The sequence below is a fragment of the Exophiala mesophila genome (genome assembly GCF_000836275.1).
Source record: "Exophiala mesophila strain CBS 40295 unplaced genomic scaffold supercont1.3, whole genome shotgun sequence".
NCBI classification, from domain to species: Eukaryota; Fungi; Ascomycota; class Eurotiomycetes; order Chaetothyriales; family Herpotrichiellaceae; genus Exophiala; species Exophiala mesophila.
Window position 1 is genome coordinate 4552315 of NW_015622506.1, and position 17972 is coordinate 4570286.

Sequence of the window (17972 nt, forward strand, 5' to 3'; positions counted from 1 at the left end):
CAGTTTCACTCTCACAAGGCAGACAGACCCAACATTCACTTCCGACCTTTTACAAGATAACCTACGGGACCTACGGGACCTACGGCAAACACATTACTCCAGTTGGGGGAATCCTGACATCAAGGGTTGAGAACCCCATCTCCTCCATGGTGACATGGACCTGGTTGGCTCCCTATGCCCCTCTAAGTGGTTGAGTGCAAGGGTAATGCCCACGCCGCCGACGCTGCCTACCAATCCGACTCGCCCTAAAAGACCCTCCCTATCTCCATCCACTCCACCCACGAGACGCCGAGCATTTGGCGGCCCTGCGTCCGCTCCGACAAGCACGTCCTATCGCTGCTTGGCGTTGTCTTTTCTCGCGTCCCAAGGATACCAAGCCGTGCAAGCTCTGCTGCTGAGTGTGCTTGCCACGATCAAGACGCTGTATCATTTGGCCAAGGCTCTTGGTCTCTAGATTCGTCGCCCTACCGCACCTGTTCAATCTCGAAGCCCGTCGATTACTTTTAAGACCCTCCACCCCACCCCGTTCCCTCATTTTCTACAATCCTCCGGTCCTACCGGTCTCACTCTCTCTCCCTGCCTCCTTCTTGCCTGTCGGACATCTCTCTTTGTCCGGGTCGACCGAACCATCCTCCCACCGGTCGAGATTGGAACACACTTGACCTGAATGCATCGCATTTCAGAGCCATCTTGTGATCCGGACCAGAAAAAGGACAGTGACTGGGGCTGAATAGCTGCCTGCACATACCATCCCAACCAGTCCCGGAAAGACGGACGTCCAAATACCCCTGCTTCGCTACCAGCATAACTATTATCGAGGAGGAGGCTGTCACCCTTCCCATTTTGGCTTCCACCGTCGGCAACGCTAGAACCCACGGGGTCTCCTCTCCAAGTCGGGTCCGCCCCTCTCGGCCTTCACCATGGCGTGGGATCATTTGTCCATCAACAAACCACATCTGGTCTATATCATCCTCGGAGGCTTCACTAGCATATTCATGCTATGCTCGCTCTTCATCAAGGAGAAATTGTACATTGGTGAAGCAACCGTGGCGACGCTCTGTGGTGTCATATTTGGCCCGCACGCTGCTGATCTCATCGACCCGCGGACATGGGGCAACGTCGATCAGATCACCTTGGAGTTCTCGAGAATCGTTCTCGTGGTCCAGTGCTTTGCCGTTGGCGTCGAATTGCCCAAAGCATACATGGAACGACATTGGAAATCTGTTGTGTTCTTGCTCGTGCCAGTCATGACTTTTGGCTGGCTTATCACCAGTCTCTTCATTTGGTGGATGATCGAGCCCCTCAGCTGGCTTGAGTCCCTCGTTTGTGCTGCATGCGTCACTGCAACCGACCCCGTCCTCGCTTCCTCTGTCGTTGGCAAAGGTAAATTCGCCAAACGAGTACCTAAGCATCTAAGAGATCTCCTGTCCGCCGAATCCGGTTGCAACGATGGCATGGCTTTTCCCTTTATCTATCTCTCGCTCTATCTGCTGAGATACGATCTTTCAGGCAGAGAGGTCGTCTTCCATTGGATTTGCTTCACTATTTTGTATGAATGTATATTTGGAGCGATATACGGCGTTATCATTGGTTACCTCGGCCGACACGCCATCAAATTTGCCGAACGCAAGGGCTTGATTGATCGGGAAAGCTTCTTGGTGTTTTACTTCGTCCTGGCTTTGTTTTGTGCCGGCTCTGGCAGCTTGCTGGGCATGGATGATCTGCTGATCGGCTTCGCCGCTGGAGTGGGTTTCTCCAACGATGGCTGGTTCACTGAAAAGACGGAAGAGTCTCACGTCTCCAACGTCATTGACCTCCTCATCAATTTGGCTTACTTTGTCTACTTCGGTACCATCATCCCCTGGGAGCAGTATAACTCCCCGGCACACGGCATGGTCCCTTGGCGGTTGGTGGTTATTGCCCTGTTTGTCCTCCTCTTTCGTCGGATTCCCATCATGTTGGCCCTGAAGCCTTTCATTCCAGATGTGAAAACTTGGCGCGAAGCACTCTTCGCTGGTCACTTTGGACCCATCGGTGTCGGCGCCATATTTGTCGCCATCCTCGCTCGTGCAGAGTTGGAGTCGGATTCTACCGAACCCTTGGCTGTGCTCCCAGAGCCTGGCTCAAAAGACTATGATTTGATATACTTGGTCTGGCCAATCACCACATTCCTCGTTATCACATCCATCCTTGTTCATGGATCCTCAATTGCTGTCTTCACCCTGGGGAAACGAATCAACACCTTGACTATCACTCTTTCATACACACAGGGCAACGAGAAGGGCCCAGCATGGATGAATAGACTGCCCAGGATACAGTCGAGATCCTTGTCACGCATGTCGAGCTTCGATGTTGAGACTGAAAAGCTCGACATTCCACCAGGTGAACTGCCCCCTGTCGGACTTCCCCAACTTCACCTTCGCCGTCAGCGCGAGGATGAATACGAAAAGACGCCGGGAGCACGATCCTCGAGTATAGGAAAGTCACGCAGGCGCAAACGACGAGGTAAGAACTCGGACGATAGAATCGGTGGGCCCATCAGCCAGAGTGCCATTGCGCCAGTCAAAAGACTCGAATCTCAGCAGGAATTAGGTTCCGATACAGCGTTGGACAAGTTGGCAGATCCTTCGCCAGAAACCCAGCAAAGTGAAATAACTGCCGAGTCGTCAAGATCGTCGCCAGGACCAGATGACAGGGACTTCGAAACACCCAAGAAGACCCGCCGACGATCAGGTGCACAATCCCGATCTCGTTCTCCCACCCGTTCTGTTGAGATTGAAGCATATCAGGAGGGTGATGAGCTCGTCATCGAGGATGAAGAAGGGAACGTGCTCGAAACTGTCAATACTTCTGGAATGACCGATGAGCAAAAGGCTCAGACCATTGAGAATGCTAGAGAAAAATTGAGGAACGACACTACTGGACAATTCACCAAGCACAAACACGAGCCTCACCCCAAAGATGAAGGTGACGAGGCTGAGGCGACCCTCGAAGAAGCCGTGGAGCACCCTCAGAAGACTCTGAAACAAAGGTTCGATGGCTGGAAAGGGTTCGGCAAGCGCAAAGACGACGGACCGGAGAGCAGCGGTCAAGCTCGTCCAGAGAGAAGACGAGGTCCTGCTCACGCATATCAGTTTGGCAATACGGTGATTGTCGAGGATGAGGACGGAGAGGTAATTAAAACATATACTCTACCGAGCGAACCTGGGAACGATCGCAAGCGTGGCGAACAATATTTACGCCGTATGAGTACTTGGGTTGGACTGGGTCGTCAAACGGCAGGCGAGGACGCGAACGACTCTGCCGCGGTGGACGCAGGTGGCGTGCCTACCAAGGACTCTGATACCGATCAGCAGCCCAAGATCAAGGCTGGTCGCCGTTCGGATGAGGATGAATCTGATGATGGCTTACGAATGATAATTTCTCAGAGCGAGCAGTACGGTCTTACCGGGTTGCACAAGAAAACTCGGGACCATCCCGGAACAGTTGCACTAGGTTCAGGTCGCAGACTCTCGACTCGGGACTTCATCAAGCAAATGCAGCAACTGGATCCCAAGAGCAAAATCCAGGCAATCGAGGACAGCGATGCCCCCGAGATCATGAAGAGAGAAATGCGCAAAGCCACTCAATCTAACGTTCCTTCAACGCCGGCCGAGCGCCCAGGTGGCCGTCGTACTGAGACGAATACGGACGTGCGTTTTCAAACACGACGTTCAAGTGTCGGGCAAAGACAGAAGAACGACAACGGTGTGGAACCAAAGGAAGATTACTTTACTTCCCACACTCGCCCCCATCCCGCTCGACTCACAAGCACCAACACGGACGGCACTCTGGAGGAGGAGTCCGACGAAGATTTCGAGGAAGAGGTACCTACTCATAATGTGCGCTCAAGCCTAGTGAAGCATGGCCAAGGCCGGACTGCAGCAGATTTGCGACGACGTAAATTGGCAACGATTCCTTCGAACGAGGAAGACGGTGGTGATCAAGGCGAATCCGCGGTCGAAAAGAAAAGGCGCCTGGCTGCTCTTGGTCAAGGCAATAATTCGAGCAGTGACAGTGAAGGCGAGGAGGACGCGCCTCGCAATACTGGCGCTGCCGTTCCAGAGCCAGAACGCAATCCTCCGGGCCAACCAAAAGCGCGCATTCAATGGGGTGGTGAGAGTGGTCGCGAGAAGAAGCAGGAGGAGGAGGTTGGAAAGGACAAGGAGACGGTTGAGGAAGACATTTATGCTGGTGATCCAATTGTGAGTGCGGCGCGCAAGTTGCGAGGCATGATCAAGAATCGATCCCAGCCTAAGCGATCCTGAGGATGAAGAAGAATAATATCAACGGTTGAACGAGATTTTGATTGACGTTCTGGGAAACTTTGGAATACAGCAAGCCTTGTTTGGGTTGGTGGGAACGTGTTTGCCCATGTATAGTGCTGGTGGCCCATCTCGGGTTTTATTCCACCTATAAAGAATTTGGCATACCGATTGAGCATGATTAGATAGACATACATCAATAGTTTTCATCTCACTTGGACTTGAGCCATTGGCTATTGGTACTTGCATCCATTTTGTCGTCCAGAAGTTGTCGCACCGACTAATTCCATCGAGTGTACCTGTCTAGTTACCTAGGTGCTTTGGTACTGCAACCGCGCCCAATCGTCAGCGGCAGTTAAGGCAGTTTCGCCCTGCTTGGTCATGTGACCCCGATGTTTAATGACGTAAATATAATTTTATTTTTCTCATTCGTAGCCAAAATTCGCCCGCCGAGCACCTTCCGGCAACGATGCATTGGTTTTATAGTGTAGCGGTCAGCACGTGAGATTCTGATCATCCCAGAATTTTCTCGAGACCCCGGTTCGAATCCGGGTAAGACCTCAAAATCATCTTTTTTGAAATTTTTTTAGGTAGAATCACAACAACACTTATTGCTGTCGGAAAAACGGAAAACAAGGTCAGGTTCCATTTCATATGGCTCATAAATTATCACTTCAACCACAACTTGGCGCCGTTAGGCCAGACTTTTTTCTCAGAAGCTGTACTTTACGAAGCAGTACTACTAGTTGTGGTACTTTTGAAATTGTCAACGCCGCAACGGAATTCTTAAGATTCGCGATTTTGCAGATGCCCTTTTTTCAGTAAAATGCCGACGACTGAGGAGAGGGCCAACAAGAGGAGGAAGACTGATGATGCCCTTCCATCAGCACTTCCAGCTATAAAAAGTTCTGAACAACTTCATCAAAACTTTGGATATTGGAAGAGCTCGTCGTCATCCCAATTGAAAGCAGGTAAGATATCTTCGACCGCTTTGAAACGGACGCCGTCTGATTTTACATCAGCACTCGATCAATTCTCCAATTTCCTATCCCAGTTATCCGTATCCAACAAAACAGATGGCGAGTACGAGCGTCGATTAGCAATCTTAAGCAAGTACTGCAAGGAACAGTCATCGGCATCTCACGATGAGGTTGATTTCCCAGACCTTCTGGCCATCTGGTCCCATGCCAGTGAAACCAACGATGAAAGTCTTCTCGCTTCGATACCGTCCGTCCTCGCTCAATTCTACCAATCTATCGACACGTCCCTCGATTTGCGGGATTTTGGTATCTCACTAGGACACAGTCTTCTCAAACGTGATCAACTCCGACTTTTCGACAAGTGTCTATCATCGCCAAGATCCAAGCAGCACCTCATTGCTCCTGCTTTGCGACTTCTCACAAAGCTCATCGAGTTCGACCAAGGTACTCTTGCCACCAACGTGTTCAATAGGCGCGACCACCTCTACAGAAGGCTTGACGACATTCTGGGCAGGTCTCAGACAGCAGACGAAAGTCCTTCTGTTGCGCATAGATCAGCACTCGAGTTTCTGATTGCCAATCTCAAGTACATCGACAACGCGGCAAAAATCGAGCTCATCTCCCACGGCAGTTTGATATACTCAGCCATCCGTGGCCTGTCCACCGAGCAGCCGAACATTGTCTGTGCCACCCTACGTGCTCTAGTCGATTTTATCCTCGATGATCCAAACATGGGTGGCAGGCTGAAGAGTCGATGTTTCAATTCAGGAATCTTAACCGCATTGGCAAAGCTATATGCCTACGACCGAGACGTGCCAGAAGACGACTCCAGTTTATCTGTCAGGGCGGTACTTCATGAAGTCCTCACTAAAATATGTACTTCCAGTGATATTGTCAATCCGCAATACGGATGGTATCCCGTTGGGTTCAATGCAAATGTGGCGGGCAATGACGGAGATATGGTGCCTCTGGGCCTGGATGCTCCCTACTTCACTGACGAGTATGCCGAAAGGATTCCGGTCAAGAATGGAGTCTTGTCAGTATTTCTGCAGACCCTTCGACCAGGAGAAGACGTTTTACATAATGAGCTGATTCTCTCAGTCTTCTCCGCAGCGCCTGAACTGGTCGCCGACTATTTCACAAAGAGAACCAAGTTCAACCTGCAGCCGGGAGATACTCCTCTCTGGCGTGGTCAGTTTGCTTTCCTCTTCTCCATCGTTCAACTTTCAGTTCCAGAGAACTTTGGATGGCCAGATGTTATACCCCAAAATCCACCACCGCTCTCTGTCATTATTGAAAACATTCTTCCTCGACCGCTGGACAAGTCAAACCTCAGCAAATGTCTCCTGTCAAAGGACACTTTGCTTATCATGTCTACGATGCGATACATGACTATCGCTCTTCAGAAACTCAAGCTTGTACTGGAGCAAGTTAATCAAGCATCACGTTTATCTGATTTGTGGGCTCAAGCATCCACTAGCCTGATCAGCTTGTTCAGCGAGCGGTTTCCGCCACTGCAAGAGGTGATTGGAACCATGTCAGATCACAAAGAAAGCGAGCAGATTCGAGGTACCATCCTCGAGTGCATAGCTACTCACTATGATGTCTTGCCCTCAATATCGGTGGTGGCCAAATTTGACGCCGCTCCATTCTTGACTACTGCAATCAAGAACCTTGTTTCCCGAGACTTGGATGCCTATGCACAGGGTACTCTCAATGAGCAGATTCTCCACCTTCTCAACATTGCGTCCCGTTCCTCTACCACCCGATGGTGGCAGAAACCCAGTCCCGAAGATCTATCGCCCGTGACATCACTATTGAGATTCTGCACCCGATCTCCCGAATCTAGCCTGGTGAGAAGTGCATTATCGATCCTTCAAGATGTCTTGGTATTTAGGGGAATTCTGAATGCGAGTCGATCGCTTGATGTGCTGATTCTCAGCCTCACAGAATCTAAGAAATACCAACCAGAACTCGCAACATATGAGTTCTTGGACAATTGCATGACTCGTACAATGCAACGACCAGTCAAATATCTCGATCGAATTGAAATCATTCAGGATGAAGTATCGGACAAAGCTCCATTGAGTCTACTGACATGCTGTGTCGCCGAGCAATGGCCCTTTGTCGCCAAGAAGGCATCCGAAGACGATGTCAAGAACATCGCGGGCTGGATCGCAAGATTCTTTGTGGCTATGGGTCAAGCTGGCGAGAACCTTGGAGTCATGACAGTCCTTCAACAAGAAATGCTCAATCTCCCAGACGAATATGCACGGTCGAAGAAGATCTTGACCAAAGCTCTAGAGAAACAGCTCAAGAAACCTATCGAACTATCTTCCCCAATTGACGCCGCTGGCGGACTCGAGGCAAAAGCAAGATCATCCGTCGTCGACACTGTGAAGATGGCCGAACGTCTCTTCCCTGCCAACGACCTCGACCTCAACACTGTCTTCAGCCAACCCCCACCTATTCCTCAGTCCTTGACTGGCCTTTTCCGCTGGGAGAAATCGGATTTCGACACCGAGATCCAATCTGGACGTTTGGCAAATCTAATCCGATGCACCATTTCACCAAGTCACGAGGTTCGAATTCAAGCGTTCCATACACTTCAAACCGTGGCACATTCAGTGGAAAACTCCAATTACAGTGAAAAAACACAACTATATCTCCTCCTCGGCGAACTCAGTGAAAGCATCCGGTCCTTAATCCTAACAGGTTCCGACGGAGGAGAAAGGACATCATCATCATCTCCTCCTCCTCCGCCACCATCCCTCCTCTCCGAACTCGCCATCCACTTCCTCCCCGTCCTCTCCGACCCATCCTCCCCCTTGTACAGCAAAACCAATGAATTTCTCCTCCTGGGCCCATCATGGACATCTCACCGTCTCATTCCCTACTGGACACGACAGAAATTTCTCACCGAGACAACCTCGGACGACACACCGGGAACAAATGCCCAACATGCCGAGATAGCGTGGTTTCTCGACTTTTTAATCATGGCACTCCGCACGACACTGGATCTGGATTTATATCGACGAGCACAAGTCTTTACGGGTCTTTTCTCATATTATGTCTCGCCAGCGAGTCCGAAAGAGACGAGACGACGGATTCTCCAGCTTGTGTATCGTGCATTGCAGATTCCGGGCGGCAGTGATACCTTGATCACCAGGGTGGGTGTGAGGGAGTGGTTGGCGGTGGCGAGGAATGTGAGGGATCATAGTGGGAATGGAGTGTCGAGGATGGGGAAGGTGGATGTGGAGATGAGGAGGATTATCGATGCTCTGAGTCGGGAGGTTATGGAGAAGTGTGATAGAGACGGGATTGCGAAGTGGGAGGCGCAGAGGCCGATTGATAAGAAGACACATGATGCAGGTGTGGTTGAGGAGATGGAGGTTGATTGATGGGTGAGAGCCGTCGTCCGTCAAAGGGTGCAATGCGTGCAATGTATAGTGCTACCTACACCTGCTAGGAGTTGTTAGTTTGGACTATGGATCGAGGGAATCATCGATTCAAGCTTCAGTGTTCTCATTTGTTATAACACGACTCGGGGGCTGTGGACAAATGTTCAACTTCCGGCAGCATTGTGGTAACATTTCGGCTCCGATTTAATATCTAAGCGGTATCTCTATAATAGCCACCCCTTCCCTATATCGCTTGCTCAAAATCCATTGCAAACATCCTGGGGTAATTCCTCTGCTGATTCGCATCATATTCCGTTCCCTTCTGGTTTCTATGGGCATGATTTACTGCGGATGGGGACATGGCTCCACTCTTATCGCCAGGTCGCATCCATTGTCATATTGTTCATGAGTCGGGAAACCCCTATAGCTTCGGGTGGCCTTGGGTACGCGACTCATGTCTGAGTCAACAAATGACCAGGTAGAATACAAGAAACACTTGTGAAATCTGTCATCGCGGAGATCGAGATCCTGTTGAGACCTTGGTCTTCCTGTATTCAATTCTAAAAGCTCATCAAGTCTGAAAGCGATGTTAGCAATGCGCTGGAGGACAGGAGCAAATTCTCGCCGTGACCTACCTCTTCCGAACATAGCTCTCTTACTCCAGTCCATAGCGAGCAAGATACGAGTTCTGATACTGACGCTCTGGGCAAAGTAGATACTTCTCCAGAGATAGACGGCCATCAGGCCGCCGCTAAAGTTCAAACCCCCAAAATCAAAAACGGCCGCATTTCCAATATACGCAAGACTTCCCATGTGATGGTACTCAAATGCCTTGTAGACTGCCTCGTCTAGATCACCAAAATCGACTTCATTGGCCCTGAATCCGGGAATGGCGGCGGCAATCTTGTTGAATTTTCGACCAAGATATTGACCTTGTTGATTAGCTCTTTGGGCAGTGGCTGGCAGAGACGTCAATTTGTTATCGATCTGAACAAGCAACTCATGCAATTCACCAAAGTCCAAGGTTCCAGACTTGTCTTTGTCATACTCTTCGAAAAGGCGATCTAGGCGTTTTAAGTGACCGGCGGCTTGTGGAAATCGCTTTCGAACCTTCTGGGCAACACCTCGCCAGTCCTGGAAAGTGATGTGCAGTGCATCGGGATCCTTTCCTTGGTCAAATGCCATGCCACGAAGGAATGTGGTGAGGTGGTCAGCAACGTTGTTCTGGACCGTCGAACAATCACCAATGGCATAAACATCCCCTAACGGGGCACCAAGCAGTCTCAGATGTGTGTCAGTCTCTAGAGCGTGACGATTGTTTTGAAAGTCGCCCAGCTTGGCCGCAAGTTTGCGACTGAGCTGAGTCTGGGCGACGCCGGTCGACCAGAGGCAGAAGCCCATTGGAATCTCCTTGATAACAGCTTTGCCGTTCTCCAACTGTGAGAAGATGATCTTGTCCGGGGTGACTTCTTGAACTCGAGAGTTGGTGAGAACCTCGACTTGGTCATTTTCGAATCTTTTCTCAGCATAAACGGAAAGAGCTTCATCATAGGTGTTGAGGATGTGCCCCCGAGACTGGATGACATGAACAGAAACCTCATTCCGTAACAACCTGGGGAAAGATTTCAGGAGATCTTCGTTCAGCATGTCATACAGCTCGGCAGCAAATTCGACACCAGTGGGTCCGCCTCCACTGATGACAAAAGAGAGTAACCGCCTTCTCTCAGTATCGGTTGTGGTAGGCAAGCAGGCCAACTCTAAGTTTCTCAAGACCTTGTTCTTGATCAGACGAGCATCGTCGATAGTTTTTAAGAAATTGCAGTTTTCCAAGCCCTTGACACCGTGGGGGTTCGTGGTGGAGCCTACGCCGATGACGAGTTTGTCATAAGGCAGATAGAAATGCTGTCTTTCTCCGCTGGCATCCGTCTGGGCGACCTCGACCAATTTGTGGGAAAACTCGACGTCTATAGCTTCTGCCCTGAGGAAATGACCTCGTAGGCGGTTGACGATGCGGCGGACGGGCTCGATGAGAGATCGAAGCTCTAGCGTACCGACTGTGGCCGAGGGCAACATGGGTGTGAATAGAAAGTAGTTATCAGGCGAGACCACGGTGACATGATAATCGCCAGGGTTGAGCTCCTTCAGCATAGCGACACTACCCCATCCCGTGCCCAGGATGACCAGTTTGGGTTTATCTTTTTGCTCACGCATATGCTCACAATCCTCATCGTCCACTAGTACCTCAGCAATGGGTAGATTCTTGGGGCCTCCCCGCCGAGGATATAGGGCGGCTTCTGAGACGGGAATGTCGCCCTCAGCGGAGGACTCTCTGTATGTGGAGGCATCGTAGATGAAGAAGGCGAGAACAAGGGATCCTGTAACGACGATGAATATGCCGGTCCAAGCAAAGACGCGGTAGGCAAAGCGAAGTACAGGCCCATGGTGGTTGGGGAGCTCCTTGGTCGAGATAGACCGGACGTGGATTACTGATGCTCGCGAGGCAAATTGAGGAGAGAAACGAGAGGAAATTGGGCGACAGGAGAGAAAGAGCGACCGTGTCGACAGAGCAGGAGGCGCAGGCAGGAGCGATGGTTGTGAAGAATGGAAAGAGCGAGGCACTGCCAGAGGAGAAGTCGTGAGGAAGGAGCGTGAAGGAGGGCTGCACCTCAGCTTCGTGAGTCTGAGTCGGCCATGGCCATGGCGTGAGAATCGAGTCAACGTCTCCATGATTGACCCAGGTGCAGCAATCGTCTACCGCATGCTGTAAATGTAGAATGGTTGATGTCTCGAGGCTTGACGGACAATCGCTGTGGGTAAAGACTTGCTGTCGAGATAAGAAGAAACTGCAGATGCACCAAAATTGAGCTATACGTGCATAGAGGGCGGATGAGGTGGGAAGTGTAAGGAGTTTTAGCATGCGCCCAACACCAATGACCGCATAATCGTGTCCGAAAGCCCGAATGGCATGGGTTCAGTGGGTTCAGCGCTCAGATCTTTCATCTTGTCATCGATCCACCATCCCACTAAGCACCCACTCCCACTGGCACCCTGGCTTCCTCCCGGCCCGGCAGAGCTTGTGTACTCGTACTACTTAAGTACTTTTAGTAGTGACGACAGTCCACCATCCATCGCCCAGTCGCTTTTCCTCGCTTCCAATTCCCTCAATTGGTCCCTAATGGACGGCTAAACAAATCCATCTGGTACTGGGACAATGAGAAGAGAAAAGGAATGACCTCACAGCGCACTGAACGTTGGGGAAAAGCAACTGCCACCGCCACAAGCAACGTCGTTTGCATTTTCACCATTTTGCTTCTTGAACCAGTGGCTATGTATGGATTTATCGAATTCTTCTGTCTGTCTTGCATGTATCGTCCGCTAGGTCATTTCTTGTACATTTATGCCCTGGTCTCGACGCCCAAAACTGTGTGGGGTATCAAAATATCAAGTTCCCATTTCCCTCATGGATTGCGCCAAATCATCAGAGAACCACCTGTACGCCCATACCAGACTGGTTTTCATGAACCCTGTTTTTGTCTGTTTTGTTCGACTTGTTCGATTTGTTCGGCCCCATCGTTTCAGCTCTGAACTCCTCAGCCTGCGAAATCGCCGTCCGGATGCTCTTCCAGTGACGAAGTGCTTGACGATCTCCTTGCTCCCTGTTTCGAAAGCCTGCCTCGAGCCTTCTTTGGTGTACCTCCCATGGATCCTGCACTCTTGCGTTTTTTGCCGCGCTGCCCGGTCCACACTTGCTCCGGTCCGCTCTCCATCCCAAACCCCTCTCCGTCATCTTCTGCTGCAATCTTGACCTCGTCGTCAATACTGACGATCCTCAATAACTCCCGGCACCGGGAGAGCATGCCCTCGGTGCTATCTAAAGACTCGATTGCTCCGTTGGTTGCTGTCCAGTAGCGATCTCCTGTGATCCCGTGAACCCTGGTGGGCTCTTTGGTCGAATCTTTCGATTGCTTGCTTTGCAACACTGCCAGCTTGACATCCCGTGAGATCCCGTATTGTCGTTTCAGGAAATTTCGCGTCTCCGAGACCAATGAAATAGCACAAGCCGCCACAGAGAGCCTTCTGAGAACCGCCTGATCTACAGACACCTTGCTCTCCATGTCCATTGCTTGGTTGCCATTTTCGGTCTCATCTGCATTCGCTTGTTCCGTCAACATTGGACCTAGTTCTGTCTCAATCGCCTGGGCGGTCTCCCCGCCATTCTTTCCAAAGACTAGCTCCAATTGCAAGACAGTATGCAGAAGCTCGTCCATTTTCTTGTACTCAAAGAATGCCAGATTTTGACAAACAAACAGAGTAAAATAAAGATGGTTGCATGCGCCTGTTGGCCCAATCTCCAGCTTGGAATGCTCCGTGTTGAGCTTGGACACAATATTGCCGAGGAACTTCCTGACATATTTTGATCCGCTCCCACTGATTATTTCGAAAGCTGCAGCAAGCTTGGGTTTATATCCAGGCATTGTCGCCCCTCGAGGGTCTTCGAACACCTCAACCTGATACCGACAGGCTTCAGACACTGCATGTACGTATTCACGCTCACACACTGACTCGTGCTGCTGGTGAAGGTGTCGATGAGCGATTGTCGCTGCCTGAGATACCCGGGCGTCTGGGTTGGTTTCGAGGGCTACAAAGGCCGCTGTGCTCTCCTTGGGATGGGTCATGCCCTGATGATCGATGCTCGCCAATGTTTTAGTAGCGAGAAGTGCCTCCTCGCCTTTGGCTGACATCGCAATGCGGAGCAGATGGCTCACAACGGTGCTGGTGATTGTGGAGATGGCGCTGTCATCCTCGCGAGTTTTGTGATCTCCCCCAATGTTCTTCAGAGCCTGTACCTCTGTATCCTCCTCTGATGAAGTACCGTCGGCCTTTGCCTTGGTACGTGCCGCATACAGGCCCTCGAACGCTGTCAATACCGTGAGCTTTGCTTGTGCAGCATCTTGGACACCTAGAGTGTCGAGCGCGCTTCCGTCCAAGACCTGGAAGAATGTCTCGCGAATGTGTTTCTTGTTGAATTGGCCTGGCCATGCTTGGCATATTGATCCCAAACATTCGAAAGCCTTCAGTCGAACCGCAGCTTCTGCGCGTTTGAACGTGAACGGAACGATCGTATCGCACACGAAGCCAACCACAGATCCCGCCTTGAATGCGGGAAACGCATTTTTAAAGATGCCTACTTGTTGTTCGAAATCCAGGAATTTGAAAATGCTGCCCAGGAGACGGAGCATCTTTTGTCGGCCAATACTTTCTCGAACTGGAATCTCAGCCGCCTTATTTTGACTGATCAGAGCCTCTTTGGTCTTTGGCGCAACCTTGGGTTGGATGACATTCTGGAGCACAGAAACTGCGAAGACGGCGAGTTTCCGAGTTTGGTGCAGAACGCCATCGATGCTTCGAAGACATGACATGACCTCTTGTAGGTCTTCAAGTCGGGCAAGGCTGCCCGCGGAACGCATAAGATCTTGCTGGACGCCTTCGAGAAGCTGGCTTTGGGTGCTGGACAAATTCGGTAGCACACACCGGAAAATGGTAACCACGGACCGAAACTTGGGCATTTCATCGGGCTTCATGTCTTTCAGATAGCTTTTCAGACTGGCGAGGTCACCCGAGTGAATCGTTTGTGGTCTTGCTTCCGCAAAGGCAACCAGCGTAGTGAGATCGGATGGCTCTGCTTCGGACCCATTCGCCGTCTCGAGGAGCTTCTTGACTATGCGAGAGTACAGATTGTGCAGCTTGTCGATGCTTTTGGTATTCTTCAGAGTCCATACCAAGAAGTCTTTGAGAGGAACGCCAAGGGCGCCCGAGCTACGATTGATACACGACACAATCTGTGTTCTCAGTTCGTTGATAGCCACGTCAAGCCGTGCATTGTCATCGTGGTTGTTGAGGACCTCAAGTCTTGGTGATATCCAGATCTCTAATAAAGTCTTGCGGGCCAATTCGGCAACGCTCGTCTCGAGATCCGATGTGCGGCGAAGAAACTCAGTAGTGATGGTATCCTTGATATTTGTCCTCGCATCAGTCAAGTAAAAGTCTTTCAAATGGACGATGGCTCGCTTCTGAATGCCCACATTTGAGTCTCCAGTACATCGAAGTAATTGTGTAAACCCCTTGTGCTGCAATTGTGGGGATGGCCGGGGTACTATGAACTTGGCGATCAATGTGAGCGCTGAGTCTCGCACGAGGGAAGAATCGTCTGTCGCACATCTCAAAACATCATCTGCCACTGTGGGAACCCAGTCGAGCAGGCTGGAATCCGTTTCCAGAATCGTTGTGACACTTTTGATACTGCGACTCCTGACCTGGGCCTGGTCACTCGAAAGACATGAAGTCAACGTAGTGGCAATGCGAGGGAACATGTTGCAGAACGGCATGTTGAGTATGCACAAGGTGTATGCCAATTGTGCTTCCTGAGGCGTCACGTCTTCCTCGTCTGCCGACATCCCGTGATAGTTATCGAGCTCCTCGAGTTGCTGGAGGATCCTCGCGGCCGTGTCATCTGTCATGGCCTCCAGGTCGCCATCGCTCTGACGGGTTTTCGAAGCCTTTGCAAAGTGTGTTGCATGGCGAACCAGTAGGTATGCCCTTGCAGATCGTGATCGCAGCCCGTCGCCTCCTTTCGCTCGGAGGAAAGTATGGACAAGTGAGAAGGGACCGTTTGAAGAAACTAGATCTTCATCGGGAATCCTGAGTTGACTGTTTTCCTTGACGAGATCGCAAAGTCGATACACAGTCGCAGAAGATTCGCTGGTCTGAGAAATGCTTGATGACAGATGTCGCGCAGAAGCTCGCGTTGTTGAGATAGCCGAGCCCATGACTCCTAATGCCTCGAGCGCCATGTTTTTGGTCGAGGCTGCTTTGTCATTGTCCACGTGCATAATCATTCGCCTCGCTAGGATAGTTAAAAGAAGCTCTGAGGCCGGCCAATCGGTTAATGGCAGGACGACGGTGAGATCTTCGATGAAGAGATCCAGAATATTCCGGTACGGCGAATCTCCACTTTTAGTCACTTTGGATGCCTTGTCGACCATCCATAGAACGATTTGCTGAGCACTTTTCGAGGCATCTTCGAGCAACACACCTGCTTGGCGAGCTAGTCGGGAAGATGGATCTTTGTCCATGAGGTCATCTTCGAGGCCAGTGTCATTCTCGTCCTCGAGACTATCGTCATCTTCGCTTTCAACGTCAACGGTTCGACGACGCTGCTTTTGGCCTGCTGTCAATTTGGAAAAGCGTAAGTTACCCGATGGTATGGCAGGTGTCTGGACAAGCTGCATGAACAGGGCAGAGACAAGCTGTATGCTTTTGCCGTTCCCAAGTTTATACTGCCTCGCACTTCGGCTGTTGGATGGCAATTTGTCGAGAGATGAGAGCACCTCGTCCAGGATCGCATCTCTTTCGGAAGGAAATGCTGCATACAGTCTTGCCAGGGCCGCCATCGCCTGTTTTCGCACTCTTTCAAAGACTTGAACGCCGATGGCCGATGTCTTCTCGCTGCCAGCATTCTGGACGAAGATCAATCGAGAGGCCAAAAACTCAGTGGCATTAACCAGAGAGCCAGCACCTTTGACCTCGATGCATATTTTTGCTAGAAGATCTAGGAACTTGCGACCCAGGTCGAGCAAGCGCTTGACGGCTTCGCGATTAGAAGACGTAACTTCGAAGAGTTGGGCGTCCTGGGCATCCAGCCTTGCTTCCACGACCGGCATCAAACAATTCTCAAAGACATTCACCAATACGTTCGGTAGCCACTGAAGGACTTCCAGATTGACAAGGTTCTCGTTCTGAACATTGCCGAGGACGATGTAAGCAAGGGTGCACGCCGAAGAGATCCCGCTCTCTGCCTTTTGTAATTGTGATAACCAGGCTGAAATGTCATCATCAGAGGCACTAGCTTGCAACTTCAGATTCGTTGTTTGTGCCGTCTCGATAGCAGGTTCGCAGATCGCTTGAAGCCGTTTCAGATAATCAGTTGAGACATCACGCAGGCGATTATTAGAGACAAGTTGGGTGAGATTTCGTTGGAGAGCCTCTTGGGTGCCGATAGAAAGAGACGGCTCAGAGTCCTCAGTGTCGTCTGGTTGGTAGAAGATGGTCCGATCGATGGTCGTTGGCATGGCAGAGGTATCCGGAGCGAGTCGATCTTGAGCCTCGAAAATCTCCAACATCTGATTTTCAAAAGCTCGCAAGATCAACGTGTCCTTCTCCTTCTTTGAACTGACGGTCAAGTTGACGTTGCCGTTCGTCATGGAATTGTCCAAGGCGCGACGAGGTGATTTCGGCATAACTCTATATTCATCTCGATTAAAAGAGTTAGGGGGTTTGGGAATATTGACTGTGATCTCGTTGGAAAGAGGTTTCGGTTTTGTTTGAAGTGAGGTTGGTTTCTTTACTGGCATGTGAGCGGGAATTGTTGATGGAAAGGTATGTTCAATGGTACTGCTGTCCAGGACCATCTTTGCGAAAGGATGCAGTCCAGAGTCCGATCTCGCTTTGGTCTCGCTTCTTGTCAGAGGACGCTTGAATGCCCTGAAAGAGTCAGCTTTGATATCCGGTGAACAGACAAGTGGGCAAATACAATTTTGGGTCACGGCGGGAGAAATCTAGCAAGGCACCCAGATGCTCCTTGACCTTTGGATTGATCCATTTTTCTTGATAAAATGCTCGTCGCTCGGAGGGAGTGGAAAGTCGAAAGGAGGAGGGGTTGCCAAGTTGAGGATGAGGGATGCGATCTAAAATGTCAGTTGAGATCGACGGGGGGCCGGTCAACGTACCAGTAGATGGCAGAATGCTTGTGGTCATTGGGGTGAACTGGAGGGCTTCGTCCACAGTAAGGTGTTGACGCCCAGACATGTTCTGTGGTCGCCGTGGAATGACGACCTGAACGTTGTCCCTGCCATTCATGACGGCTTCGCTGCGCTCACGGCAGCTCAGTGCTCTTCAGATTGATAGGATGTGGAGGATGGAAATGCGCGGTGAAAATGCCGAACCATTTTCTCCCTCCTCCAGCCTCTGCGTAGGGAATCCAAAGCGGTCGGTGTGAATTCAGGTGTGAAGAAGTGAACTCTAGGATGAAAGAGAGTGATCCATACCTTAAAGAGAATGAGAAGAAGAGTGACAGAGACTATTGGCAATTGCGATGGGAAATGTCCCTGCCCCAAATAGCACGGACGAACGCCGCAAGGCAGGAGGGGCTAAACTATTATTGGCTTAGTCCAGGCTTCTCCAGCCTTGCCAAGGCCAACTTGCCCGCAAAAAAAAGCGTGATGGCAGCC

The 17972-nt window shown here is 50.8% G+C and overlaps 4 protein-coding genes and 1 non-coding gene across 6 annotated transcripts; 3 read left to right on the plus strand and 2 right to left on the minus strand.

Annotated features, from left to right (window-relative positions):
* The first annotated feature begins 462 nt into the window (after positions 1–462).
* Positions 463–4530, plus strand: PV10_05124 (sodium/hydrogen antiporter). Its single transcript, XM_016369740.1, has one exon. The coding sequence runs from the start codon at positions 921–923 to the stop codon at positions 4305–4307; it is 3387 nt and encodes a 1128-aa protein (XP_016225528.1). The 5' UTR covers positions 463–920; the 3' UTR covers positions 4308–4530.
* Positions 4531–4780: 250 nt separating this feature from the next.
* Positions 4781–4865, plus strand: PV10_05125. Its single transcript has one exon. It is a non-coding gene; the product is annotated as a tRNA-Gln (tRNA).
* PV10_05126 (uncharacterized protein) lies at positions 4866–8934 on the plus strand. Its single transcript, XM_016369741.1, has 2 exons — positions 4866–5275; positions 5327–8934. The coding sequence occupies exons 1-2, from the start codon at positions 5131–5133 to the stop codon at positions 8683–8685; spliced, it is 3504 nt and encodes a 1167-aa protein (XP_016225529.1). The 5' UTR covers positions 4866–5130; the 3' UTR covers positions 8686–8934.
* On the minus strand, positions 8858–11562 carry PV10_05127 (uncharacterized protein). Its single transcript, XM_016369742.1, has 2 exons — positions 9321–11562; positions 8858–9262 (listed from the first exon to the last, which is right to left on the minus strand). The coding sequence occupies exons 1-2, from the start codon at positions 11410–11412 to the stop codon at positions 9246–9248; spliced, it is 2109 nt and encodes a 702-aa protein (XP_016225530.1). The 5' UTR covers positions 11413–11562; the 3' UTR covers positions 8858–9245.
* Positions 11563–11954: 392 nt separating this feature from the next.
* Positions 11955–17805, minus strand: PV10_05128. 2 transcript variants are annotated; one of them, XM_016369744.1, is made up of 3 exons: positions 17472–17805; positions 17276–17429; positions 11955–17226 (listed from the first exon to the last, which is right to left on the minus strand). In XM_016369744.1, exons 1-3 carry the CDS (start codon positions 17599–17601, stop codon positions 12276–12278), a joined length of 5235 nt encoding a protein of 1744 aa, XP_016225532.1. In that variant the 5' UTR covers positions 17602–17805; the 3' UTR covers positions 11955–12275. The 2 variants fall into 2 exon arrangements, with proteins under 2 accessions (XP_016225532.1, XP_016225531.1); XM_016369743.1 differs by having other exon boundaries at positions 17276–17805.
* Positions 17806–17972: the final 167 nt, after the last annotated feature.

Coding starts and splice junctions, on each gene's coding strand:
- PV10_05128 (XM_016369743.1), bottom strand. CDS start 17,601: ATGAATGGCAGGGACAACGTTCAGGTCGTCATTCCACGGCGACCACAG. Junction 17,227..17,275: donor TCCCGCCGTGACCCAAAATT/GTATTTGCCCAC, acceptor TGACTCTTTCAG/GGCATTCAAGCGTCCTCTGA.
- PV10_05126 (XM_016369741.1), top strand. CDS start 5,131: ATGCCGACGACTGAGGAGAGGGCCAACAAGAGGAGGAAGACTGATGAT. Junction 5,276..5,326: donor GTCATCCCAATTGAAAGCAG/GTAAGATATCTT, acceptor ATTTTACATCAG/CACTCGATCAATTCTCCAAT.
- PV10_05127 (XM_016369742.1), bottom strand. CDS start 11,412: ATGGAGACGTTGACTCGATTCTCACGCCATGGCCATGGCCGACTCAGA.
- PV10_05124 (XM_016369740.1), top strand. CDS start 921: ATGGCGTGGGATCATTTGTCCATCAACAAACCACATCTGGTCTATATC.